Genomic DNA, 27928 nt, shown 5'->3' on the forward strand with positions numbered 1-27928 from the left:
AGCTGTGCTTTGACGGAAATGCCAACAGTGTTTCTTTTAAAAGTATTGTGTAAGTATATGAGGCAGAAAACTGCAGATGAGTGTGATGGGCATCAATTTTGCAGATATTTGATTGAAAGTATAAAGTACTGTGGAGAAGTTATAGTGATATTATATATATTTTTTGTATATGTTCTTTTTTTAAATGGAAGTTTATGGACATATCTGTAAACTGTAATTGGTAAAATTCAATGACTGGTTAAAAAATATGGGAAAAAGCATCCATAAAAATGAATATGGAAAAATCCTTTATAGTTTTTCATTGATGCATTTTGGAGGGTTGTTTTTCTGCTTCAAAATTGCAATTATTGTATAATTAATTACAAATTTGTCAAGATGTTTCACGCTCACCTACAGATACAGATTTCATAGTTAAGAACAAAAAAAATAAGAGAACACCGGTGTCATAAAATTTCTGATAGAGGTACTGCACTATGGACCAGGCTATAAAACAGCTCATCCCCCACACAGTACTGAACAATACTGTGTAAGTACTATACAGTACAATGGGGTAGATCAGGTAGCCAAGGTATCCCACCTCAAGTTGCTCTCAGATCCATCTGTTAGAAACTTTTACATCAACAACACTTACAGATCCCTTGTGTCATCTTTATGTGAACATAATCCAAACATACTCATCATTTAAAAATAATCACAGTACAATTCGTTTCTTTTTTCCTTTCAACAGCCAGTTGTTACTCCTGACTTAAACTCTACTGCTACTATTGTATTTTCAGATTAAATTGTTCGAGGTTTGCAGCTGTAGAACATTTAAGCTGCTTATCTTATTTCATCTCACCAGAAAAAGGCACTTCACGTTGATCTATAAACAGTCTTTAGTTACATTTCCACAATAACAGTAAGCGATATTTTTCTTTCTCAAAAATTGTGATATGAAACTGAAACCCACTTCCCTCTGGTGTTTTGACAGCTGGCTGTGAACGTGAAGCTTTTATTTGCTCATTGAGTCATATTTGAAGACCCCGAATCATTTTTGTTTTCAAAATATTGTCTTATTATTTTTGCAAATCGGTTTTCCTCGACACAGGACACATGGTATCACTGGAGGAAAGAAAACAAAATCAACAACAAAACTTTCAGACGGGTCCAAAATTCACTGGAGAAAATGTGAATTCACACCCGGCTGATCCTGCCAGTAGCAACCTGTCTCAAAGATTTAACCATCTAAGCCTCAGCACACACACACACACACACACACACACACACACACACACACACACACACACACACGCTGCCAGCACAGTGAAAAATGCAAATGCCTCATTAAATTACTGCGCAGAGCTCCTACTGAATGCACCACAAATCACGGTATATATTCAAAGAAAATAATAAATCACAGTAGTGAGCGCGCATGTGTATTTAATATGTTGGCATTTAACAGGTAGCACAGGTATGATCCAGCATACATGATCCAGCAGGTGCTTTTTATTCAGAGCAAAATGAAAAAATGATTACATCCACATCAATGACCTCTTTACTGGCCTTTGAGAAAGTGCATTCCTGAAACACCTTTCAACTGGATGTTTATGTACTGGAGCAGCACCTCACCCAGCCTCTGTAGTGAAAAGCAGACGCAGAGAAGCTTTTAGACTACCCCGTTGGGGGCTGCACTTGCATCCAAACTCGCACCCCTGTGCTACGTCTTTCTTGTTAGAATAAATCAGTGAAGGTCCTTGTGTCTGTGATCTTGGTGGCGAGAGAAGGGGACGTCTGCTTTGGGGAGATCTGTCCAGGGCCTGATCTTCTCTGTCAGATTGCGCAGGGCTTCAAAGCCCCTGGTAACGCAGAGAGGAAGAGGAAGAGAAGGAGGAGGAGGAGGGATGTCTTGGGGATCATCCATCGACTGCAGGGAGCGGGACGGCACTGAGAGACAGAGACACGGTTGAGAGGAGTGAGTGTGTGTGCATGACTGAGTGTGCATGGACGAAAAAAAAAAAGAAAGCAAGATTGGCCATGCATGATGGCTACGGACCTTTGGTCTCTGCATAGTCTGCCTGACTGAGCCGGCTGTAAGGGTCTGGTCGAAGATTTGAAGAAATCAGCAGAGAGAAGGAGAGGAGCAAGACCTGGATGTAAATACAGACAGATGGACAAAAAGAGGTCAAGCATAGAAAACACAGATCAGAATGAAGAAACTGAGTAGGTTATTACACACACACCTACATAACATTTTGCACAACGAGTGCTTCTCTGACTCATTTAAATATTCAAAGCATTCACAGCCGCAGTCCTGCCGGTACAAACACTCGCGCTCCTTGATGTGCTTATGAACTTTTAATGTTTACTGTATTTTTTTTTTGTGACAATTATGATGACTGCCTGAAAAAATACCTAATGCTCCATCTCACCAGGATGCAGGTTGCTTTCTGTCTTGTTTTGCTGGGGCCATTAGGAAGGAGAGCCTGTAGCTGGCTTAGCTGCTCCAGCAGAGCACTGCAACACAAATCCAGACAGAAAGATGAAAGAGGCTGTGCAAAAGTTTCACATAAGGGGTCTCATCATTTCCAGCATCTGTGATCACTCTCACAAAAAAAAAGAGAGAGAGAGAAGGACAAATTGAAGGAAGAGTGTGTGCGTGTGTGGAGCCTTCACACATTTTGTTTTTACAAGCAGCAGTCTGCCAGCGTCAGGGAAAAAAGAATAAAAAAATCAGGACAGTGAAATTGCAGAGTGAAAAGAAAGAAAAGTCGGAAAAGCTGTCTGAAGATTTGGAATTGTATGCGCTTTGTATTCTGGTAATTTTACTCTCAGGCTCTTCAGTCCCGAATCTTTAACAGGCAGAACGGTTTGGCCATTTTCAGCCGTGACTCGGTTTCATGAAAGCGGTGTCACAAAAGATGTCGTGGAGATTTATTTTGTGCAGCTAGCTCTGTACAAGCCCCGCGTCCAGGTTTGATTAATCCTGCTGCCTTATCTGTTCAACCAGTAGGGACTTTGATTGGAAACAAATGTGAGGGTTTGCAATTATGCCGTGTTTTCATCTGGCTGCACCTCCTCAGCCTGGCCATTCTTAAATGTACAACACCCGGATGTTCTGACTATATATGGTCAATCTTAATTTTTCTGTCATCCTAGATTTCTGGAGTTAGGCTTCATGAAAGAGGCCTTATGATGTCATAGCCTTGAGATGAAGTGGTTTAGGCCATCAACAAAACACAAAATACTACCAGACATAATCCTACTAATGAAAACACAGTAGCTAAATAGCTGAAACAGGGAAATAAACTGAAAAACTGAGACATCTGTGGTGCTATTTTTACAGGAGCAATTGCTGCAGAGCTAAAATAGCCATTCTCTAAAATCTAACAGTGACCATTCGATCATGCCAGAGCTCTGAAGCTGTGCCCTGACTGTGCCTTGGCCAGGATATAGCTTCCAAAGCTTCCAAGCCTTGGACTTTTCCAGACCATATGCTGAAGTGTAGTGCACTGGGCTGTAATCATGGTAACTTTTCATTGCAATGTTCAAAAGCAAGTCCTGGATGTTGTCACAGGTGAAGCTAATCAGGTGTGTTATGTTCTTTACTGTATTTTCTGGACTTTGAACTTTAAGCTCTCCATCATTATACAAAACACTGAGTCGTCCAGGCAGCTAATGACAATAATCATCAGGTTAAACTTTTGTTGCCTCAGTTAAGGACTCACTTGTTGGTCTCCTCCAGCTGCTGGATCTTTCTCTGCAACTCGAGGTTGTGAGCACCACATGCAGACATCCTACAGAAAGAGGAGGAGGAGAATGAGGGCAGAATCGTATTAAAAAAATATCGTTTTATGATGTTGCCTCGCCTGCCCTCCACTTCTCTCTCTCTGCCAATATCAGCCTGCTGACTGTTATCGCAAACCCCATTCTGTCATCCAGGGACTCCACCCCCTTTCTTCTTCTGGTGTCTCTCTTGTTTGGTTCAGTCACTGTGAGTCCATTATGCCTTCGACTGATAATGACACCCTGTTGATACGCTCCACTTGAATCTGGTTTAATTATCAACGAATGCTGACTCTGGGAGAGACAATCTCGCTCTGCCATGAAACTTTTGTTATCGGGAGGCAGCAGAGCTCAAGCTTGATTGAGATGTTGATAGCATGTAATTAGATATATAAACCTCCTGTGTTACATGAGTAAGACATTTTCATTAGTATGCAAAACACACAGACAGTTTTCACATTTCAAATATTTACTAAAGTGAAAGTAATTTTGTGTTTGGCCATTTTTAAAACCCAAACTGTGGATTGGCTTTATCCCACATGCTACACCTGTGGTCCAAAACACCTCCGTTCATTCTCAATCAACTCTTTTATTGTGAGACAGATCAGTAATGGCAGGTTTTAAAAGAGTCCAGCAGTGCGAGGGAGACAATCTCAAGAACCACATCAGATTGAAACAAGTTCTAAAAATACCCCAAGAGAAGCTGATGAATGATAAACCTGGAGGGATTTGACAAACAAAGGAATTTGGGGAACATTGCTGCATTGCGTTTTTTGAGGCGAGTCAAATTACATGCTCGACCACGCAGCGCTGTTTGTGGAGGTGTGATGTGGTTGAAGCGCCAGCATGTGGGAGGCAGGTGGGATTAATAAATTTGATGACAAAGGCTTGCTGGCTGTGTGGTGAGGCTGATTCTGAGCAGCCTCGAGGTAGAGAAGGAGAAAACCTGCTTGCTGTTGTGAGTTGTGGCATCATGTTTAGGAATAATCCATCCTCTCTCCTGACTACGTCTGTGACTTTGCATGTATGCACAATGAGAAAGTGGTCCAGATCGACCGTTAGTGTTTTGGTGCCCCACAGTGGAGCAGTTATCACAGTATGGTGGGTTTTCTGAGTTTCTGTAAAATGTTCAATGAATGCAGAAACTTTCAGGTCTTTGACTATACTGAACACTGATTTTTTTTTCTCATAAACAAACTTCAGAACCCTAAGAGGTCTTAAAATGAGTATATACAACCTGAGATAAACTGCAAACCATGACATATTATAGCATCTCAATAAAAACTAAGTCAAAGTGCAGAAAAAGAGTTTGAAAAATTAGCTGCTGCTAATCAAATGCACTTAATTAACAGATCGTCAAGAAGTTTTTTTGCTAGTTTGCAGGTCTGGAGCATTCGCGTATGTGTTAATCCAAATCCAAGCAGGAAAGACGTCAGCAATGATCTTAGAAAAGCAATTGTTGCTGCCCATCAGATTAGGTGGGTTATCAGGCCATTCAGAAATGTTTTTCATTCTACAGTGAAAAAGATTATTCACAAGTGGAAAGCAACAGATGCCAATCTCCCCACGAATGGACATCCCAGAAAATTCACCCCGGTCAGACCATCCAATCCTTACAAAAACTTCAAGCTACATCTCAGACTCTACAGCCCTCAGTGAGCGTGTTAAATGTTAAAACTCATGACAGTACAATTAGAAAAAGGCTGAACAAGTGTGGCTTGTTTAGAAGGGTTTCATCTAAACAAACCACAAGACTTCTAGAACAAAACTTCTGGAACAATGTCCTTTGAACAGATGAGACAAAAATTGAGGTGTTTTGGTCATAATGGACAGTGCCATGTTTGGAGAAAACCAAACACAGCGTATCAGCACAAACACCCCCCACCAGCTGTCAAGCACAGAGGTGGAGGGGTAATGATTTGGGCTTGTTTTACAGCCACAGGCCCTGGGCAGCTTGTAGTCATTGAGGTGACCACGAACTTCTCTGTATACCAAAGTATTCTTGAGCCAAATGTGAAGCCATCTGTCTGACAGCTAAAGCTTGGGCGAAACTGGGTCCAACAACAGGACTATGATCCCAAAAAGAAAGGAAGAAAAGAATCAAGGTGCTGCAATGGTCCAGTCAAAGTCCAGACCTTGTTGTTGAAATGTTGTGGTGAGACCTTAAAAGATCTGCGGATGAATTTAAGAAGCAACACTGTAAAGAAGAGTGGAGTAAAGTTCTTCACAATGATGGCAGAGACTAATGAAGTCATACAGGAAACAATATTATTGCTGCTACAAGCTACTGAATCACAGGGTGTGCTTAGTTTCTCACAGGACTGTTTCTGGATTTTGGTTTAGTTTTTTGTCACAACACCGTTTAATGTGCCACATGTTGTTGTCCTTCTCAGATTAAATTTACCTAAATTTAAAACCACATAAAGACTAGATCATCTTTTTTTATTATACCGTGATAAACCTTAGAACTGAGCGAAGGCTCACTTTCTTTTTTTCCACAGCAGGAGTATGAATATATATATTATTCTCTGCATTATTAAAACATCATCGTTTTGTATGTTTGTTCTTACTGAAGTGCCGTTGGCATTATAGACAGTAATGCTTATGTACAGGTTTGGTTTTTGTTTTTATCTAAATATTCCTCAAATGAAAAAAATCTCTCTTTTTCATCAATCTCTTGAAAATGTTATTTCTTTCTGTATACAGATAATGATCTTTATTAGTGAATAAATAAAGAAATAACAAGGTTTATGTCTTTCATTTTGGGCTGCTTCACTGGAACTGAATTTTAATGGGTTGTATTTCTTTTATCAATTTTGGCACTATATAATTTTTCTCTTGAATAAGTTCCTGTAATTAATTGGTCTTGCTGGAGGCCATGACAACTACTGCTGCACAGCTCTTCTTCTTTTTTTTTTAATTCAAAACAACTCACTGGTGTTGTTTGAGGTTGTTATATAAATTTTTTTTTTTTTACCTTCCTGTGAGGATTTTTTTTCAGGGAACTATTTGACAAATACCAGGAATCATGAATTGTGCTTTACTTAATGAACAACAAAACACTCACTGAATCACTGAAAAACCTTAAAAATCCAAAGCAGATGATTAAAAAAAAATGTTTCCTAAGTCGGTGCAAAGATAATGTCATACCTTTCTTCCAGGCAATCAACATATTCCCTTTTCTTCTTCCGACTTTCCTGAGCTGAGCGCTTGTTGCGGATTTTCCGGCGGATCTTTTTCAAAACTCTCTCTTCAAACTTGTCAGGGAGATGAAACACATGGGAGACCAGGACAAGAGAGAATAAAGAAAAAGGTATGTGAGATGAAACTAGGTTGAGAGGGGTGTGTGTGTGTGTGTGTGTGTGTGTGTGTGTGGGTTGGTGGTGGGGAAGGGTGGGTGGGGTAGGGGGGGCATCATATCTGGCTGACTTTGTGTAACTGGGGATACAGATTTAGATCATGAGTGTGTGTTTGTGAATGTGTTTGGAGCATGCTTGTGCAGAGACGTCTGCCCTACATACATGTGTATGTCGCTCATGTACCTTGGACAGAGGCAGTCTGCTGGGCAAGTTTACCCCTTCTTTAGCCAGAAGCCTCTTCTCATCCTCATTAAGTACAAGCTCCCGCAAGGAATGCTGGGGGATTCGTTGCGCCTGTGAACCAGATGGACAGAATACATTTCACTTAAAGTTACTCTATTTCCAGCTTTCCCCAAGAAGACACAGGCAGATAATAAAATTCTCTTTCAGTCAGAGTAGGACAGGACACCACAAAAACTTTAATTTTCAACACAATTATTAAACCCTTCTTACTTTGTGTCCCAGGTTGGATAACAGCAGGTCCTTCACGGTGAGAGAATGGCTGGATGGTAGCAGAGGATTTGGGTTTGTGGTGAGGTAGTATGAAATTCCGAAATCCTCATCTAAGCTGCCAGACTCACAGCCTGCATATTAAAGCGGAAAAAACAGTACACCACATGTCATGGTTTACAAAATTGCTTGTATTTGCAGTTCAAACAAAACCCACCAAAAAACGTCAGTCATTGCAGCATCTTTCTGTGCTTTAAAAACACTTTACAAACACACAATGCTGTGCAAGTTTTTAGGCATTTTAGACACTTGGATTCCTATCCATCCTGTGGTACCACCAGGGAGGAGACTGATCATGCCTGCACCAATTATGGATCAGATGGCACAGTCCCCATCAAGCTCTTGTTTCATGGAGTCAGTGTGGGAGAGACTAAAGATGCTGAGATAGCCAAAATCTACATAAGACACCTGAAACAACAAACCAGCCAAGTACCTTAAAAACTTGGTCACACAAAATATTGGTTTGATTTGGAGTATGTATCTTTACTTTACTATTAGTGACATCAGGACATTGTCTTATAATTATATTAAAAAATTGTGAGAAAGTTTTAAGGTAGCCAGTTAACCTAGGCTAAAGAACATGTGATTTTTATATTGTCAGCTTTTCACGATTGATCCAACCTGATATGCCACAAAACAAATACACACTGTCCCAACTCCATTTACTGAAAGAGTCATTCTCTTAATTTTCAGCTAGTTATACACAAATATCTCTTAGTGCTCATTTGGAATGCACAACTACAGCACATTGTGTTTCGTTTCCTAAATACAACTTGAAATTGCTTGCTCTTGTTAACACACAGACGCCAGTTCATAGTGCACGAAAGTGTACAAGCGTTTGCAAGAAGAGGAAAACAGCAATTTCAGATGATTGCGATAGGCCATGTTCTTGTTCACAGAAAGTCAATTTGAAAAACAAAAATAGAAAATAGCATCAGAACTTTCCATTTTTTCTAAAAGTAAATGCTTTACAGACATATTTGTTTTACATAGTAAATTCAGTAGATTCTATGGTGTTGTTTTTATTCTTGAAGTTACTTATAGAGCACTGAATGGACAGGCTCTAGATAATTTATGTCTGCTTCTCATTAAACACACTCCTAAGAGAGTGTGTTTAATGAGAGTTCGATATGAGTTGATGAGTTAGCGAAGGTCAGTTCTGATGGATGACATGAGATGAGGTGACTTGTTGAGGGTATGCTTAAGCCTTACCCTGCTGTTTTTGCTGCTGTTAGCTGCTGTTTGCCAGCATGAGTGAAACTTTCTTTAAAACGGATGTAACTTTGTTGTGCTTTGATGCTTAGTGAATAAACTCACATACAATGTGAGAATGTAATCAAGCTGTTTATCAGAGGAAAAATTTGAATTTTGGTGAATTTTAAGACATTACGTGCCGTAATGTTAATTTAGAAACAGCTTTTGTTGTTTTCTGTCAGCTGTGCCAGACTGGAGGGTCACATGTCTAATCTGCTGACAATATGTAATTGTGACAATATCAGGAGTAAATAATTTGGTGTGTATGTTTTCGTGTGACTTCAGTTCAGAAGGTGAGGCTTGAGATAAGAAGGAAAGGATGACATTTTATCCAGATGTTTTTGCTTATTGTTGAGGTGGACCCCTTCTCCAGTGATAAAATATAGGTATGATCTTTCATATCTTCAGACTGACGGTGCAGGCACAAAGTTAAATGTCCCTCCATGGCACTCGAAAGCCTACGCCTCTCCACCTTTGGCGGATTATAAACTGCAGACCTGCTCCTGTGTATTATTAGGTAGATACTATGAGTACAGCACAGAAGTTTTTTCTATTAAATAGCCTCAAAAAATCACTGACTGTGCCTGTTTTCCATTAAGATTCTTATTAACAGTAACTATTTTTGTAATGATCTGTTTTCCTGTATTCTATTTCATTCTGTTTTTTAACCAGATCTTGTCTTGACATTAACTGCATTTTGATTTTCTGTTATATTTTATTCTAATTATTCAAACAAGTCCACACCCTGATGTTGTGTTTTCCATTTTTTTGATGTATTGTTCAATGAAGGCTCATAAGTGCTGTTATTGTTGCAGGATTTGAGTGTGACCTGAAAGCACAGTCAAAACTATTTCGATACAATTGTTTACAAGAGACAGAGGTTTTATGAATAGTAGTTTGACTTTGAGTATTGTGTCTAGGTTTTGTGCTAACAGCTTAGAAAAAAGACGTGTGGAAAGTTTCAAGAAATGTGTCAAAGCAAATGTGGAAAACTGTAAACACTGGGAAACAGCAATGTTAAATTGCGTGGGTTGCATTAATATTGATATGTCAACACTCAACAGCCATTTCGAATCATTAGGAACCCTCTGGTCTTATCTGCTGATCTTTTCTGGCAGGAGCATTTAAACCAGTAACGCTTCCCTCATGGATATAAATTCATACATTTGAAATACACCCACACTGGTTCTGTGGCGAATTAAAGGCTGCAGTTTATGGTGGTTTGTGTAGTTGTCGCTACCTTTCAAGTGCACAATAGATTTAACCTTCACGGTAATAGCTGTTACACGGCTTTGAGGAGCTGCTGAAAGTGACTTTGTAATATAGTCTTACATGCACAGGACCAATGTTACAACAATTGTTCACTGATCTTTAACCTAACAGACAATATATACTGTATATTAGTCAGCTACTCAATGATACCACAAACTCCATGAAGAAATCCTCTGGATCTCAAAGTAAATGATGAATTCATTCACTCATTCACTGATGAAGTCCAGTACAGACCAATAAAACAGTTTTCCACTGTAATTGTGAGGCTGATGTGTAATTAAGCAGGTATGTAAAGAGTTAAAGAAATTACAGCCTGAAAAGATTTCTTTCCTTTCCTCATAATTATGACCTTGTGGATGTATTTGCTTGTGTTTTAAAACCTTTTGTTGTAATTAGAAGGTGATGCATGTATTTTTTTTAAATGAGATGTATGTGTCTAGGTTTACTCAGTCATTTTCAGACATGTCTGGCACTAGTGGTGGGTCAAAAAACTGCACAGTGAAATGAACCAATGTTCAAAATAGCTGCCCTCACAAAACAGTTTATGAATGGCGATAATCACAACCGTTTATCTTTAAAGATGTTCAAAAATGGGAAAAAACAAACAAGTGGCTCTTTGAAAGGTCCGCCGTCGGAGGCTCAGTCAAAAGCCCTCATTATCCCACTACAGAAACCACAAAATGAGAGATCTCACAATGTCAAAAGCTTCCTCTTTTTCATCTGGCAGTCCTGTGCCCTGGTTACTTTGTTCTTTACACGTCTCAACCTCACATTTGCACTCACTGTTGAAACAATCTACTGCTTTACAGGTTCGAGTTCAGTACACGTTTCTGGCCAGTATAAAAAAGCAAGCCGGTTAACCCTTTGTAAATTAAATGCTGTCTTACCGAGATCGATAACAACATCGGGCTTTTTTTCATTTGCCGCTGTCTGATTCACAAGACATGAAGACTGCGTGAAAGCCTGAATGTCACAGGGAGTGAAGGCTGTGCAGGAGGTTGTGTGAGGGCTGTTTGTGGGATCTGTCAGGGGGTCCTCGTTGATGCCACTGTCACTGGTGCAGGGAGACCACAGGGGTGATGCTGGCACAGAGGAGGAGTCGCTCCCATGCAGCAGGAACTCCAAGAAATCATCAGGATCGCTTTGCTTAGTGCTCAGTGTCTGAAGAGAGTATGCATACATAATTACATTATGGCTTGATTGGCAGAATTAATTTAGATCATAGATAATAGTATTCACACAAACAAGGACACGCAGAAGCATAAACACACCAGGCTTTCAATTCTCTGTCTCTCTGTTCCCTTTGGTTTCCCTCATCGCTATTTGCAACACTCGCCGCTATACAATCAGGCACACCCCAGAATACAGTTTAAACTCAGCACTCAGGTTCTCATAATGAGATGAATTTTTATGGCCGTGATTATGTTTTCCCCTGAGTGATTCGGTTTAGGAGCAAACTGTGCACAATGAGCAGCACACTTACATCATTAGTTGAGATAGTCCACGTTTGGTTGCTGTGACAACTGGTGGATTCACCTGTGTTTTTGAGCAGAAGGTCAATGATGTCCATCCCATCGTACACCTGAAACAAACAGTGATGGGTCTGAAATTGAAGTGTTCCTCAGTTTTTCAAACGATAAAATGTTTTTCACAGTATTACCCAATTTCACCTGGGTGTCAAAAACTCGCTCAATCTCACACTTCACTTGTCTTTGACAAACTTGCATTCATGTTCGGCTTTTTTAAAGCGACGCTTTCTTGACACGCACTCATGCTGAATCACTCTCTTACACAAAAAGCATCAACTGCACCCAGTGATCTTACCTTGTCTGTAGTCAGTGTCATAATTCTGACATTAAAGCAGCTGGTGGAATTTCAGCAAAAGTCTCCTTCAGGCATACAAATGCAACACACGGCCAGATTGGTACGTTCCTTGTGCCTTTAGCGTGAAGGAGAAACGTCTGAGTCAGCCTTCAGGGACAAAGTTGAAATGCCATATCACACAACAGCATTCCCCAACCCAGCTGATCGCTGTCCAATCCACTGTTAGTCAGACAGCAGAGAGAGCCAATTAGGACAAGAAGAAGGGAGATTACTGTAAATAAGTGTGACCTTTGAGGTCATAAATCAGCAATTGGTGTATGCTGTCAAATGCTTTTATTAAAAAATTGGACAAGCTAAATTTAAAGCCAAATTTATTGCTTTCAAACACAGAAGGTGGAAAGACTGACATTTAATTTGCACCAGTTTGGACTAAGCCCAACAAAAGTTCAATACTCCTCTCTCTGCTCATCGCTAAGGAATCCACAAGGCAGTGGAAACACACACGAAAGGGTTTAACCTGAATTCAAGGGTTAGAAACTGTCTATTTGATTATTTGAAAAGCGGAGAGAGTTAGTAAAAGAAAGTCAGGATGTGCTTCTAAGCCACTGAGGGATTAATAAAAAGGGCAGCTGTACTTCAAACTCTATTCACTGACACTGAAAGACAGCGCAGAGATCTGATTTGAAGCAGAGCTGAAACTGTCTGGGAGGTTTCTGGATGGAAATCCAAGGAAAAGAAAGAATTGCTCACCTTCTGTGAGACTTCTCCCTGATTCTTCTTATGGCTTTAAGGCTGAATGAAGACTTAAACTAATTTGATTAAAAGGTAAAAGTCAATAAAAGTCAGGATTACACTGAGATTTCGGGCTCGATCTTTGGTCATCAAAGCCAGAAACTGAGATGAGAACTATCTTTCAGTTAGCCGCCGTTTAGCTGGAGACAGTTCTGGCACATCTAAAATGATTTTAAGACAGTCCAAGAGTTACTAATGATAGTCTTTATAATATTTCACATAATGAAGCCCAGTGAAAGGCTCTATGTGCAAATAGAGGAGAACAATGAGTGAGCTGCAGGGAACCCCCAAATTCATGTTGGTCCACTTAGATCCAAAATTATAGAAACAAGTTTCCAGAAGATACAGTGACATGAAAAAAAAGTTTTCACATGATCCAATGATTCAGTAGCTTGTAGATCCACTTGTAGCAGCAATAACTTTTTTTTATGACTTTATCAGTCTCTTACATCACTGTGGAGGATTTTATGGGCACTTGTTTATGCACAACTATCTTGAGTGTAGTGTTTCAGTCAGGTTGAGGTCTGGACTTCGACTGGGCCATAGCAATACTTCATTGTTTTCATTGTAGATTGTTGTAGATTTGCTGCTGTGCTTGCCAATATTTATCTGAGACAGATGGCTTCACATTTGAGTCTAGAATATTTTATTACACAGAGGAGTTTGCGGTTGACTCAATGACTGCAAGCTGCCTAGATCCCGTGGCTTTAAAACAAGCCCAAATCATCACCCCTCCACCACCGTGCTTGGTTTTCTCCATTATAACCAACCCTCCCCCCTTTTTTGTCTCATCCATCCAAAGCACATTGGTTCAAAAGTCTTATTGTTTGTACAGATGCAGCTTTGCAAATATAAGCATGCTGCTATGTTTTTAGAAAGAAGAGCCTTTCTCCTGGCATCCCATCCAAACAAGGAATAGTTGTTCTGTCTTTTTCTAATAATGCTGTCATCATCTTTAACATTTAACATGCTGAGGCTTGCAAAGATGCAGCTCTTGGGCTTTTTGAAATTTTCGGAGCATTGCACAATCTCACCTTGGGTTGAAATTGCTGGAACATCTACTCCTGGGAAGATTGTGTTTAACACACCTGACTCGTAAACTGCAAAATCATCTGTTTTCATAGAAGTGGTCAAACTTTCTGATAATCAATTAGTAAAGTGCATTTTATTAGCATAGCAGCAAAGGTTTACTGAGTTTTTCAGGAATGGATAGAGTCATCTGAAAAACATCTTTCACATAACCGAATGGTTCAAATGACTTCAGCAGTATGAATGAGGCCTTTTATAGTTTATCTGTTGGTATTGTACACTCACCTCTGTCAAAAGGAGCCCTGAGATCTAAGGCTATAGCTAAAATCTTGCCAAACTGAACTTTAAGTAGGACGGTTAAAAAAACAAAAAACAAACTGAGATTAAATATAATTGCTAGTAGGCAATTTTCTTTATCTACAAAGGTTATTTTGGTCTATAACAGCAGATGTGTCAAAGCTACTCTTTTTTAAAAAGTGGCTCAACAATTGCAGTTTTTCAGTGGTTTGAGAAAAATAAAATTTCAGCAAACAGCTGCAAAGACTTTTCAGTGAAGCTTGTTGTCAAAGCATCAAGAAAGAGAACGCGATTGTCTGCAGATTCTGGACAGTTTCTTTCAGTCGCTGGCAGCAAACAAACACTGATAATTACCTTAATGTTTTTTTTTTTTGTCAGCAAACTGTTCACAAGAACAAAGCGTTCAGCTGAAGCTACTGTGAAGGGATGGATCAATCAAGGTGGATCGACATGAGAAAAAAACCACGCATCCTTCTAAATGAAGTATTTATTTTCTTTGTGTCTATCAAATAGACACTTGCTCCTCAAGTTACAGCTCTTTAGAAAGCTGATCAATGACTTTTTTTTGCTTTCCTAATGCAAAACAACGTTATCTGTTTCTTATCATTGCTGTCATAATTAAGAGCATCTGTTTCATGCTAGCACGCCCCATGAAGCAAAAGATATTACATAATGTGTTCTTCCAGCAATTACACAAGGAGAACATGCACACTGAGAGATTATCTCATTGTTATCACAGGGGAAGGGATTGTTTCAGTGGCAGAGCTACTTAGTATTACACCAGTCTAAAAGCAGAATAAGCCCAATCAATAGTCTGCATTCTTTTAAGAATGAACACCATCAGCTCAATCCTCCCATTGCCATATCAACTTCAAAGCATTGTTACACCTTTGAGGGAACACAGCCTGGTAGCTCAAATAATTCAAAGCCATTTTCTTTTCTCTTCATATAATTTTATTTGACATTTTCGCCTTCATCAGACGGCTCGAAGGAGACAGAGATGCGAGATATTTTCTTTGGGTTCTGAATTTGTGTTTTTTTGTTACCTTTACTAAGCCGTTCAAAAGTTTCAGAGTGAAGAGGGATTTTACGGGAAGAACGAAAGTGAAACTGTGGCACGGCAGAAAGGACGCAAATCTTTCTTATCTTTTGTTTGTCAGGCATACATAATGTGAATAAATCAAATTCTCCGAGGTGTCTGATTCCCAGGCTTGGTGGAGACGCTTGTTTTACAGGCTAGGTTGGATTTCCAGACCTAAAGTACATTTCAAATGTTTCAAAAAGCCCCTGTTGTATAAGGCCAGAAAAGGTTATTTAAATACATTCTGGTGGGACTAATGGAAATGATGGTGTATTAGCATATTCTGCTGTGTTAGACTCTTTCTTACTTGAGAAAATAACGCTCACAGTGAAGCCACCGTACAAATCCATTATGACCGCTATACTTTAGTTTTTCAAAGACTTGCCTCTTAAGTATATTAGTTGCTTTAAAATCAACATATCCATGAATACGCCTAATTAAATGGCAGCAGAGCGCTGCTATCTTTATTGTTGTTCTAACTGGAGATTAGAGAGTATCAAAGTACTTTACGTGCAGGGATTATCTAACCGGGGCATTTTGAGCACATCTCTAGATACCAGGAATAGGTTGCTGCTCAGAACACATAATAACTGTTATTGCTTATGAGAGCATACTGTGAATGCATATTCACATATCTCCATGTGAGACCAGGTTGGTTAGGGTGAAGGAAAAGAACATCTATTGGACATCTTTGGACGTTTTAAAATAAAATATATACCTTGAAATCACTTTTGTGCTGGTCAGTCCTCTTCCAGTGAAATGACCTGCACATGCAGGTACTAATGACTGCATTTCAGCTCCACAGAAATGGTCTCACAGTTCACTATTCCCTGGCAAGAAAGTGTGCAATAAGATGTTTGGAGAGTAAAAGAATCATATAAAACACACACAGCTACTGCAGTGATCAAAGAAATACCTTCTTCAGGTCCATGGGTGTGAAGTCTCAAGCTGAGAACATGTTTGAAGCTTACATCATGGTCATTTAACCACCCACAAAGTGCATTTTCATTAGCTCTTATCTGAAGCTCAGTAATTGCTCTAATGTGAGCAAAATCGTTCTATACCTGCAGCTGGGAAATTGTCAGTGTGTGCAAATAGGAGAAACACACTTCTCCGCTGCCTCTAGTGGAGCTGACCGACCATTATTGGTAAAATCCTAAACTCTGCAATTAGGAGACAAAGATTAAACACAGCCTTTGGCTACAGCTACAACAGAGTACCAGCTCAGCGTCTGCTTTTTTAAATTTCCCATCATGTGTGCCACTAGCATGAGATAATCCACAGGTTTCTCCTCACTCTCACAGCTACAAGTGTCATGTAATTGGCTTCTTCAGCACTACGCTTGCAGCGAATGCCAGCATACAACTGGGAATTGTTTTCAATCATGTAAGATTTTTTTTTCATTGGCTCTCTGATTTCCCTAAAGAGCTTCAGGTAACAACCCCAAATGTTCATTTTAAATCTAAATTCAGTATCCGCGGGCACATCATGTGAATTTTATCAGTTTATAAGTTTATTATTACATTTAAAAATCTGATATCATAACATAGATAGTTTTTGGTATTTCTTAAATTTAATGTTATCTATTCCTTTTTCTACTGCCAAGTTTGGGAATCAGTTGCCTGAATATGTAAAATCCTTCTGTGATTAGTAAAAGGAATACATTTCCCACCGTTTGGAGTTTGACAAAAAAAAAAAAAGCCAGACATGCTCCACTTTAAGCTGCACTGTGGCAGTCAGCGTCCTACACCGAAAGCTTCAGTTAAAAGGCCAATCACGATATCGTCCACCACTGTTTTGCAATTTTAAGACTGCTTCACCGAGTTTCATGAAAACTACCTCTGTAGCTTTTGCATAAATCTGATGATTAGATGATCCCCCACGTTATAAAAGACACTGTTTTTCAGATGAAGTAATCTGCACACCACTGCCTATGCGACTGCAGACAACACGCTCTTTCTGCTGTAAGCGTTGCTGTCTTAGTAGGTCAGCCCTGCTGGAGGAAACGTGACACACTGCGCAGTGATATTGCAGTAATATCAGCTTCATCAGCTGCACTGACCATGGAAACCACTGATTCTTGTTTGTCACCACAAACTTTAATATCTGGACTCCCTTGTGTTAAAAAGGGCATTATACAACGAATAATCTTTGGAGCTGTTCAGATCCTTTATTGTTGCTAACTAAATTTAAATTTGTTTTGCTTAGTGCTCTGAAGACAAAAAAGTAGAACTTTCTAATTATATGTATTTTAGGGAGTTTTAACAAAAGATTTTCTACATTTAGAGACTAATTATGAGCAGAAATTATAAATGCAAGCTCAAAACTAAAAACTAAAACATTGAAAAACAAAATCGTCTTGCAGCATCGTTTGCTTTGTCGTGTTATCTTCATCTTAAATTCATGTGTAAAGCTTTCTTCAGAGATAATAATCATCTGCTCTCGTGAGAGCCCATTATGTGCTTATTATGGGAAAGCCACGAATAGTGTATTTTTTCAGTTATTTCCTTTCTGGACATGTAGAGCACAGTCCGCTGGTTTTATAAGAAAGACACCCCCTCCCCACCAATTGTTATCACAGGGGGAGGGATTGTTTCAGTGGCAGAGCTACTTATTATTACACCCGTCTAAAAGCAGAATAAGCGCAATCAATAGTCTGCATTGTTTTAAGAATGAATACCATCAGCTCAATCCTCCCATTGCCATATCAACTTCAAAGCATCGTTACACCTTTGAGGAAGACCCCCCCACACACACACACACACATTGATTAAATGTGTTCCTTACATTACTCAGTTTTCATTTCAGTGTCCCATTCCACATGTCTTGGCACATCCCAAACATGTTTTGTCCTGCTCTGCCCTCAGCTGGTGGAGGACTGCTACGGCGCCCTGTCCAGCAGTGGCCTGCTTTATTCCACGGGGATCAATATTTCTGGGACGGAGGTGTACATCAAAATATTTGAGGGGGGGGGGGGGACATGGGAAAGAGGCGGAGCATTAAAAAGGGAAGGAAACATTCAATTTTGTTGCGGATCAGGATTTTCTGTGAAATTGGCTCTAGCATGCATCGCATTCTCCAAGTGCTGCTAAACGTCGTTCACTGACACGCCCAGAAGCAGCTGCATGCTAAGATACGGATAAATACAAGCAAACAACCAACAGTAATACATGCTTTCAAATGCATCCTTGGCTCCCAAGGTGGGCTGAAGAGAAATGAACCAGAAGGTGTGGTTAAACAGATGCACTGACGGTGAAATCCTGCGGAATTTTCATATGTTTACATTTACAATTAGGCCAGTACACACTGTAACAAATTTAATTGAATTTAATTTTGTTTTTGTGTGTGTGTGCCAAGAAATAAATATATTTTTGTTAATAAATACATACATAAATAAACAAATAAATAAAAGTTTTAAAGTCCAAAAACAATATCATAGGTGTGGTAGTGTGTATTTTAAAAAAGTACGCTAAGTTTCAAATGCAATCGATGTGTCAACAATATCCCAAAACCATACACAAAATAATTAGTATTTACTCAAAACACAGCAAATATTAATATAAATTCTATCAAATCTGGACTTATGTTATAGGCTATTACAAATGCTTTAGCCATAGAAACTAATCACTGAATAAAGCTTCAGTTGGTATTAACTCCTTTAGAAAATGGTCATCTCTGTTGCCAAACCACTTTATGTTTTGACTTTGGTGCATTTTGGTTCGATTATGTTACTTTCTAACAATGTAAATGTTAACTGTACAAAAGTACTTGTTCTTAAATTTTAGATCTTTCATTGCAGCTGGAGGCACAAACAAACATGGTCAAGTCAACAGAAGCGCGCTCTTTCTTTCTCTCACGCACTCACAAACACACCCGGGCACTCACACGCGCACACGCACACAGCATGGATGTACTGGGATTACATGGCAAAGCGCCACGGACATGTGATATGTGACGGGCTGCTGAGCTGCAGCGCCCCCTGCCGCTGCAGTCACTGACCGGACACCGCTACACGGCAGCCGCATCAGCAGCAGCAGCGCCTCTTAGTCACCACCGGGACTGCCTGTCCTCAGAGGCAGCGACTACGGCAATAACCCGTCGCACATAAAGACCCACGACCTGCAGACAACATGGTGAGTGAAACTACAGCCTTAAATGTATAGATGATGGTTTTAATGTATTTTTAGCAACGAGGGAAAACACGCTGTCAACTGCTGCACCCAACAACCGTCATGAGCTGTAGGCGCCGACTGCAGCCGCACCGGCTCCCGTCAGGTCCGTGAAATGGATGCCGATGCCCGGTGGTGTTATGTGATCGGATAAGGGCTGTGTTTGTGCGCCGTTATAACATGCGCAACAGCCGGCCGATAACGCAGGGCTGTGGCCTCCAGTGCACGGGCCGCTCAGCTCTCACTGTGACGTCCACTGCAAAGCCTTTAATATCACGCTGCTCTGGCATGACCGCAGAAATATCATGTTAATACAGCTGCCCGCAGAGGGAAAGCACATGGCCATGGCATGTCTAATGTATAAGTCATCAGCTCTGTTTGTGTGTGGGGGGAAAATGTAGATTTTCATTTGATTAGAAGAGATTGCGTCATTGCTTTTTATTTAAGAAGCGATGGAAATGTGTTATTACATATAGGCAGGCTGCACTACGTCACACTCAGAGAGCTGCACCGCATTTCATCTGAGTGTTTTGCAGCAGTGGGTGATGTAAAAATTAATTATTTCACCAAAAGAGGCTTTGGTTGTGTTAATTTATATATCCAGTGTGATATTTCTGAATTGATGAATAAATTTGTTCTGCTAGGAAAGCTTTGAGGGACACTGGATCTTGTTTTCTCCATATTTTTTATTAACAGAGGATTATGGTGGTGGTTTTATATAGTCTTAACAACCCACTGCTAGACAAACTGTCATCTTGTCATCTTAGAGGACTGCCCCTCTTCATATATTACATATTAAATAACAAACTTAGTGGTTAACACTCATTCTGTAGATTAAGTTTAAGGTCTAAAATCAAGAGACCGTGTTTCTTGCGATTGTGGTACATTGCGTTCACCCTCACTCAGTTGCCACATGGTGAATGGTGACTCAGTAATTCTGGAAATCAGGAGGTAAAGTCTTTAAGCGGTGTCCACTCCCCTTCCTCCTGGGTTCAGTTTCAAACATGTCTTTCTTTTTATAACTCTTCTCGGAGCGGCTGGGGAGAACTGGTAGTGGACAGAAATAGATGCATATGATGAATAAAATGAGCCTGTGCTAGTTGGAAATGGATGGCTGTAACCCCCTGCTCCCCTCCCCTTCTAAATCTCCAACCCTCCCTCCAGGTGAACTTCACGGTGGATCAGATCCGTGCCATCATGGACAAAAAGTCCAACATCAGAAACATGTCCGTGATCGCACACGTGGATCATGGGAAGTCCACGCTGACCGACTCGCTGGTGTCCAAAGCGGGGATCATTGCGTCGTCCCGTGCTGGAGAAACTCGCTTCACAGACACACGCAAAGACGAGCAGGAGCGCTGCATCACCATCAAATCTACGTATGTGCTTTGTGTTTTTAGCAGGAACTATTCATAATTTATCCAAACAGTACTGGTTAATTTAAATATTTTTATTACGCGGTCAACCTCCCAAATTCTCGTCGTCTGCCTTATCAGGTCTGTGTGGGTTTGATTTTGATATTTCTGTACGCTGACATCACACTCAAACTTTAATCAAGTGAGTAAAAACGCAGAGAACAGACATGGGCGTTGCTTCCTGTTCTAAATTGTGAAGCTAAAATTCAGCATCCTTTCTAATGGCCAACAGGGGGCGACTCCTTTGGTTCCAAAAGATGTTTGATTGTGAAAATGACAATGCTGCTTCAGGAAACATTTACCTGATGACTTTGTGGCCTCATTCTCTAAACACAAGTCTTATTTTATACAGTTTGATGTTCCTTTTTTAAAATTATTATCTCACTTTGAGGATTATAAATAATAAAGCACATAAAGAGTATATTTCAAGTGTGGCCATCCTTTTTATACAGTCTGTGTCATAGACGAATATACTGATTGGAAGCAATCAATACTGTTCTATCTTTGGCAGGAAATATTGGGTACACATAATAGCTCATCAATCATACTAAGACCTTGACTCAAAAAGAAGACGTACTTGGCCTTCAGCTGTCAGATCTGCCTGTTTGGTTGTGTTTGTAGGGCATATATGTCCGATAAAAAGAAGGGCTATAGTAGATACATTACAAAATAAGAAATATTTGTGCTGGCCCATACTGAGTTCATTATTGTTATGAAATTGTGTTATGTATTTTAACCTCAAGGTAGACATCGTTTCTAAAGGCGGCCGGCTGTGCTGTGTATTTAATTGGAACATGCATCTCATACTTGATTGGTTCATAATCACAGCACTTGTTTTATTTGTAAGTTGTTCATGGTGTTATACTTTATCGACACACGTTATTACCATTTTTGACTTGCAGAATTGTTTCTCTGTTCCAAATTCAGAGAGGTGTTAAAAATACAGTTTCAGAGATTTACACATGGATGTTTGTATATAATAAATGCACCAGCAGAGATCACCAAATATTAATTCAAATCAATGCAGTCGGGACACTTTGTAGTGGCTGAATTGGAAAGTCTCTGCTGTGTCTTTTATTAGAGGATGGTCTGACTCATCAGTGTGAGTGCAGTTTTTGAGATTTATTTACATAAATCATTAAACTTATCAGTGCAGAGTTAACACATCTCAAGGTTTTTCTATGTTCTCTCACCCTCTCACTCTCTACCAGGGCTATCTCCATGTATTATGAGCTTGGAGAGAACGACTTGGCGTTTATCAAGCAGAGCAAAGACGGAAACGGCTTCCTCATCAACCTGATCGATTCCCCGGGTCACGTTGATTTCTCTTCTGAGGTCACCGCTGCCCTTAGAGTAACTGATGGAGCCCTGGTTGTGGTGGACTGTGTCTCAGGTAATTAGACATAAAACACTCGTCCTGTCACTCACATACACACTCCTACGCACCGAGGCTTACCTGTTTGTTTCCACTGACAGGTGTGTGTGTGCAAACCGAGACCGTACTGCGTCAGGCCATCGCTGAGCGCATTAAGCCGGTTCTCATGATGAACAAGATGGACCGGGCCCTGCTTGAGCTGCAGCTGGAGCCAGATGAGCTCTATCAGACCTTCCAGCGTATTGTAGAGAATGTTAACGTCATTATTTCCACCTATGGAGAGGATGAGGGTGGACCCATGGGGAACATTATGGTGAATACACACTTATGCTATTAAAATACCTTCTAAAACTTTCAATATATGGGTAGTTACAATGAATGCTATCATTTATTCCTCAGATTGACCCTGTTGTTGGAACAGTTGGCTTTGGCTCGGGCCTCCACGGATGGGCTTTCACCTTGAAGCAGTTTGCTGAGATGTATGTGGCTAAGTTTGCTGCTAAAGGAGTTGCACAGCTGGGACCAGCAGAGAGGTGCAAGAAAGTGGAGGACATGATGAAGAAACTGTGGGGAGAAAGGTGAACACGAGTGCACGTACAGTGCCCTCTCTGGTTGTAATGTGGTACATCAGAGGTGCTGCATGCGTTAAGAAGGATGCTTGTACACGGACCACACCCCTTTTTCTGTGTCAATGTTTAGGTGGTGTTTAGTGGCTCTTTAAAATTTAAGCATTAATACAAGACAGTGAGCAGCAAGTGATATTTGGGCAAAATATTTTTATATAATAATTTCATTGCATTTTCCAGATATTTCGATCCAAGTGCTGGAAAATTCAGTAAGACCGCCAGCGGCCCCGATGGTCAGAAATTACCTCGAACTTTCTGCCAGCTTGTTTTGGATCCCATCTTTAAGGTGAATGTACTAAAGATGCTTTATTTCAGCAAATTGTGTATTTTTTTATGTTTCTAACATTGTTAAAAGGTGATTTAAAGCTCTTACATTTCAGACATTTCAGATCCAGACTGTGACTGGATCCAACCTAAGATGATTACACTTTAAGTAGAGTCTGAAAAGTTACTGCCTTTGATTAATGCCCTAATTCTTTTTCTCATTGACCTCTTAGGTGTTTGATGCCATCATGAATTTCAAAAAAGAAGAGACAGCCAAGCTAATTGAAAAGCTGGATGTCAAACTTGACTCAGAGGACAAAGAGAAGGAGGGGAAGCCCCTGCTGAAGGCTGTAATGCGGCGCTGGCTCCCTGCCGGAGAGGCCCTGCTCCAGATGATTACCATCCACCTGCCCTCCCCCGTCACTGCGCAGAAATACCGCTGTGAGCTGCTCTATGAAGGGCCTGGAGATGACGAGGCTGCCATGGGTTAGTAGAACACTTTCACTTGGTTCAATTCAATTAAAAGTATTTGGATTATTACTAAGTAGCTTTAGAAGATTTATCACTGTTTATTTTGACTGTGGTAAATTCATAACTTCTAAACTCTCTTCTCAGGTATTAAGAACTGTGATCCTAAGGCCCCACTGATGATGTATATTTCCAAGATGGTCCCAACCAGTGACAAGGGTCGTTTCTATGCCTTCGGCCGTGTGTTTTCTGGCTGCGTGTCCACAGGGCTGAAGGTGCGCATCATGGGGCCAAACTTCACCCCTGGCAAGAAGGAAGACCTCTACATCAAACCCATCCAGAGGTGGGCATGTTTATCTACAAACTGTACACAGTACAGGTCCAAGATAGTAGGAAAAGTTCAAAATGTGTGCCTCCCCTTTCTTCTTTTTGTTACATCCCTCTTATTTTATCACCACGTCAATCTAGGACTATTTTGATGATGGGTCGCTATGTGGAGCCTATTGAAGATGTTCCCTGTGGCAACATCGTGGGTCTTGTTGGAGTAGACCAGTTCCTGGTTAAGACTGGAACTATTACCACCTTTGAACAGGTAGTGTGTCACTTTCCCTTTCTTCAGTATCTACACAGAGTGTGCTCTAGTTTAAAAACCGAGGCATGACAAATGATCAATAGCTATTAACACAGAGTCATTATTTGGTGTGGCTTCCTGATACACGAACCTTAAAAGAATCTAGTCTTATCGCTCATCGACTCCATCTGCAGGCCCACAACATGAGAGTGATGAAGTTCAGCGTGAGCCCTGTGGTCCGAGTGGCCGTGGAGGCCAAGAATCCTGCTGATTTGCCCAAGCTAGTGGAGGGCTTGAAGCGTCTGGCCAAGTCAGACCCCATGGTGCAGTGCATCATCGAAGAGTCCGGGGAGCACATCATCGCTGGAGCAGGAGAGCTTCACCTGGAGATCTGCCTGAAGGACTTGGAGGAGGACCACGCCTGCATTCCACTGAAGGTGAGCAAAGGAGTAGAGGTTTACTGGCAAGGTGCAACACAGGTCACTGCTGCAAGGCTAAAATTAATAGCATTTACAAGTAGTGATTTGTTTACATTACATATATTAGGTCAAATTTGCAAAAGACCTATGCTGGTTTAATTCTTTTAGGCCTTTGATGATAAATAACTCTTGTCTTAGTTGGGAAAAGAAAGTGTAGAGACTACATAAAAAGATAAATACATGAAAACCAGCCTCACCACAGACAATCCAAACTATAAACCTGAATACAATTTAAACTGTTGTGCTTAAATAGATGGGATGGTCTGTACCACACAGCAGGCAATAATATTAATCAGGTAACCCATTAAAAAGAAGAGGTCCACTTTAATGACTCTAAGTAGTGGATGAGGCCTAGTGGATGCTGACTGGCTCCAGATGCCTATCAAATCAATTATTCAGGTAGTTGAGTTATTAAAGAAAAAATTCACCCCACTCAGAGTTGTTATAAGGGGGGTAACTCTTCATAAAGGCCTGGCTATAAACATGATTTTTAATGGGGTAAAGTTGACCATTTTAACATGGGAGTCTAAGGGGATTGACTAGATGTTGGACCCAGCCTCAAGTGGCGACTATAGGAACTGCAGTTTTTGTTAGTTCTACACGAGCTTCGATACTTCGATACGATACTCATACCATCAATCCTGACCAATTGTTTACCTCTTTGTAGAAATCCGACCCAGTGGTGTCTTACAGAGAGACGGTGACGGAAGAATCCGACCAGCTGTGTCTGTCTAAGTCCCCCAACAAGCACAATCGTCTCTTCATGAAGTCCCGTCCGTTCCCCGACGGCCTGGCTGAAGATATTGAGAAAGGGGATGTCACTGCTCGGCAGGAGCTCAAAGCGCGTGCGCGTTACCTCGCTGACAAGTATGAGTGGGAGGTGACAGAAGCCAGGAAGATCTGGTGCTTCGGTCCAGATGGAACCGGGCCCAACCTGCTGATAGACATGACAAAAGGGGTTCAGTACCTCAATGAGATCAAGGACAGCGTAGTGGCTGGTTTCCAGTGGGCAACTAAGGAGGTGGGCAGCTAATTAATTCAGACTCGTGTTGCATTTTAAATTCTTATTCCACTGTAAAACAGCTAGCTATTTATAAACTTGCGTTCACATACTCCTGTCTCCATCCTCACCCTGCAGGGTGCACTGTGTGAGGAGAACATGCGCGCAATTCGCTTTGACATTCATGATGTGACACTGCACGCAGACGCCATTCATCGCGGGGGAGGACAAATTATTCCCACAGCTCGCAGGGTCCTGTACGCCTGCCAGCTCACTGCTCAGCCTCGGCTCATGGAGCCGGTATATCTTGTGGAGATTCAGGTTGGTGTTTGGACTAGAGTGGGCGCCTGGACATTGCTTGAACACAGGCTTGTAATTTTTTTGGAGCTCTTCTTTATTCTGAAAGGAAAAACATTTTAGTAACTTTATTAACTATCTGTGGCTGTGCCTCTTGTCCATGCAGTGCCCAGAGCAGGTTGTCGGTGGGATCTATGGCGTGTTGAACAGGAAACGAGGTCATGTCTTTGAGGAATCCCAAGTGATGGGCACGCCCATGTTTGTGGTGAAAGCCTACCTGCCGGTCAACGAATCCTTTGGTGAGTTTCAGTCGATACTGCTTGCAGTCTTTTGTGGTGGGTTTTAACTCTCAGCTGGAAAGGAGGGCTTAGGTAAAAGAGGGACTGCAGAGGTCTAAAAAGTAAAGTGGATCTCTGAAATGTTTGTGAAGATATACACTCACATGCATTTTTATCAGGTTCACTGTTTAACAGCTTATTAACACAACAATTGCATGGCAGCATCTTATCCTCAGGCTTGTAGACATGGTCAAGAAGCCTGCTGAAGTTCGAACTGAGCATCAGAATAGGGAAGAAAGGTGATTTAGGTGATTTTGACTGTGGCATGGTTGTTGGGTCCGCATGGAACCACAAACTGCTGATCTACTGGGATTTTCCTGCATAAGCATTTCTAGAGTTTACAGAGAATGGTGTGAAAAAGATAAAAAATCCAGTGAGGCAACTTCAATAACCACTCATTACAGATATGTAGAAAAGCATCTCTGAATGCACAACACATCAGCTGGGCTACAGTAGCAGAAGAGCTGGTGATGTTGGTGTAATGGTGTGAGGAATATTTTCTTGGGACACCTTGGATGCCTTAGTACCAACTTGCTATTATTTAAACACCGCAGCCATCCTGAGTATTGTTGGTGACCATGTCCATCCCTTTACGGCCACACTGCACCCATCTTCAATCATCTCAGTCTGGTATCTTAAACATGCAAAGATTTAAAAAGGTATAACTAATGCATTTACAGTTCCAGATTAAAATGAACAGGTTTACATAATACATAAATTAATTTGACTGATTTGTTTTGGTAAATTTCTCAACAAACATGTTTAAGACAAATGTAAAGGGCATATGCAGCAACTTCGTTTCAGCTGACAGAGTCGCTGTCTTTGTATATGAAGCTATTCTATTTGAAATAATGCTTTTATCTGTTTTTCTGACCTCCAGGGTTCACAGCTGACCTGCGCAGTAACACTGGAGGCCAGGCCTTCCCCCAGTGTGTATTTGATCACTGGCAGATTCTCCAGGGAGACCCCAGCGACCCTGCCAGCAGGCCCTTCCAAGTTATCGCTGAAATTAGAAAACGCAAAGGTCTGAAAGAGGGCATACCTGCCCTCGACAACTACTTGGACAAATTGTAACCACTCACCCCGGATTAGAAAATACCAAATCATTCTCTAAACCCTACCCCGTGGGCACTTTGAAATCTTTGCACAGGCTTAAAGGTACATCGCACCAATTGTTTCATCTTTGAGCGCGGAGCAGAAACAAAGCTTAAGCTTTTGTTGTAGGCTAGTGGAAGCAGCGATGCTTTTTTTCATTTCACAGCTACAGTACACCAAGTGCCTAGGGCGAGGGTTTGGGGGAGCAATTGGATCAAAGCAGCTGTATTATCAATTCCTTGTTTCTTCTATTCCTTCACATCGTCCCCCTTCTCCTTCTACGTATCTGCCGGGATGGGCCTGTACAGTGCACTGTGATACTGCTGCAATAATGCATATTTATATGGATCATGGCCAGATTAAAGCGTGGCAATCACAATAAAAGTGTTATAGAAATGAAACTCACTGGAATGGACGTTTGTTCAGTGGATGTAATGAATAAAAACAACTCATGATGAAAATGTGACTCCTAAAATGTTGTTTTTGCTCTAGAGGGTTTTTTCTAGATCACTGGTTCTCAGATTTTCTCTGTATTTCCTGCCTTCAGTAGCCAGAAATGTTCACAAATGAATTTCAGTGAATGAAAAATCAGCATTTTATTATCAGTAATCTGCTTGTTTCACCCACCCAGTTTACAGTCTGAGAACCCCT

At 40.8% G+C, this 27928-nt stretch overlaps 2 protein-coding genes across 5 annotated transcripts; one reads left to right on the forward strand and one right to left on the reverse strand.

Annotated features, from left to right (window-relative positions):
- Positions 1 to 274: 274 nt before the first annotated feature.
- On the reverse strand, positions 275 to 22301 carry LOC100708760 (cyclic AMP-responsive element-binding protein 3-like protein 3-B). Of its 4 annotated transcripts, none has more exons than XM_005476154.3 (13): positions 22221 to 22300; positions 17968 to 18114; positions 15899 to 16010; positions 11982 to 12096; positions 11641 to 11739; positions 11045 to 11318; positions 7575 to 7705; positions 7305 to 7415; positions 6913 to 7019; positions 3705 to 3773; positions 2409 to 2493; positions 2033 to 2126; positions 275 to 1923 (listed from the first exon to the last, which is right to left on the reverse strand). In XM_005476154.3, exons 4-13 carry the CDS (start codon positions 12000 to 12002, stop codon positions 1721 to 1723), a joined length of 1194 nt encoding a protein of 397 aa, XP_005476211.1. In that variant the 5' UTR covers positions 12003 to 12096; positions 15899 to 16010; positions 17968 to 18114; positions 22221 to 22300; the 3' UTR covers positions 275 to 1720. The 4 variants fall into 4 exon arrangements, with proteins under 4 accessions (XP_005476211.1, XP_025755797.1, XP_025755798.1 ...); XM_025900012.1 differs by having other exon boundaries at positions 11982 to 12188; XM_025900013.1 differs by lacking the exon at positions 15899 to 16010 and having other exon boundaries at positions 11694 to 11739; positions 22221 to 22301.
- On the forward strand, positions 19157 to 27743 carry eef2b (eukaryotic translation elongation factor 2b). Its single transcript, XM_005476153.4, has 14 exons — positions 19157 to 19313; positions 20514 to 20728; positions 21976 to 22157; positions 22241 to 22452; positions 22539 to 22717; positions 22946 to 23051; positions 23263 to 23515; positions 23645 to 23840; positions 23966 to 24089; positions 24263 to 24505; positions 25215 to 25568; positions 25686 to 25868; positions 26011 to 26143; positions 27063 to 27743. The coding sequence occupies exons 1-14, from the start codon at positions 19311 to 19313 to the stop codon at positions 27254 to 27256; spliced, it is 2577 nt and encodes an 858-aa protein (XP_005476210.1). The 5' UTR covers positions 19157 to 19310; the 3' UTR covers positions 27257 to 27743.
- Positions 27744 to 27928: the final 185 nt, after the last annotated feature.

The sequence above is a fragment of the Oreochromis niloticus genome, linkage group LG18, assembly GCF_001858045.2.
Source record: "Oreochromis niloticus isolate F11D_XX linkage group LG18, O_niloticus_UMD_NMBU, whole genome shotgun sequence".
NCBI lineage: Eukaryota > Metazoa > Chordata > Actinopteri > Cichliformes > Cichlidae > Oreochromis > Oreochromis niloticus.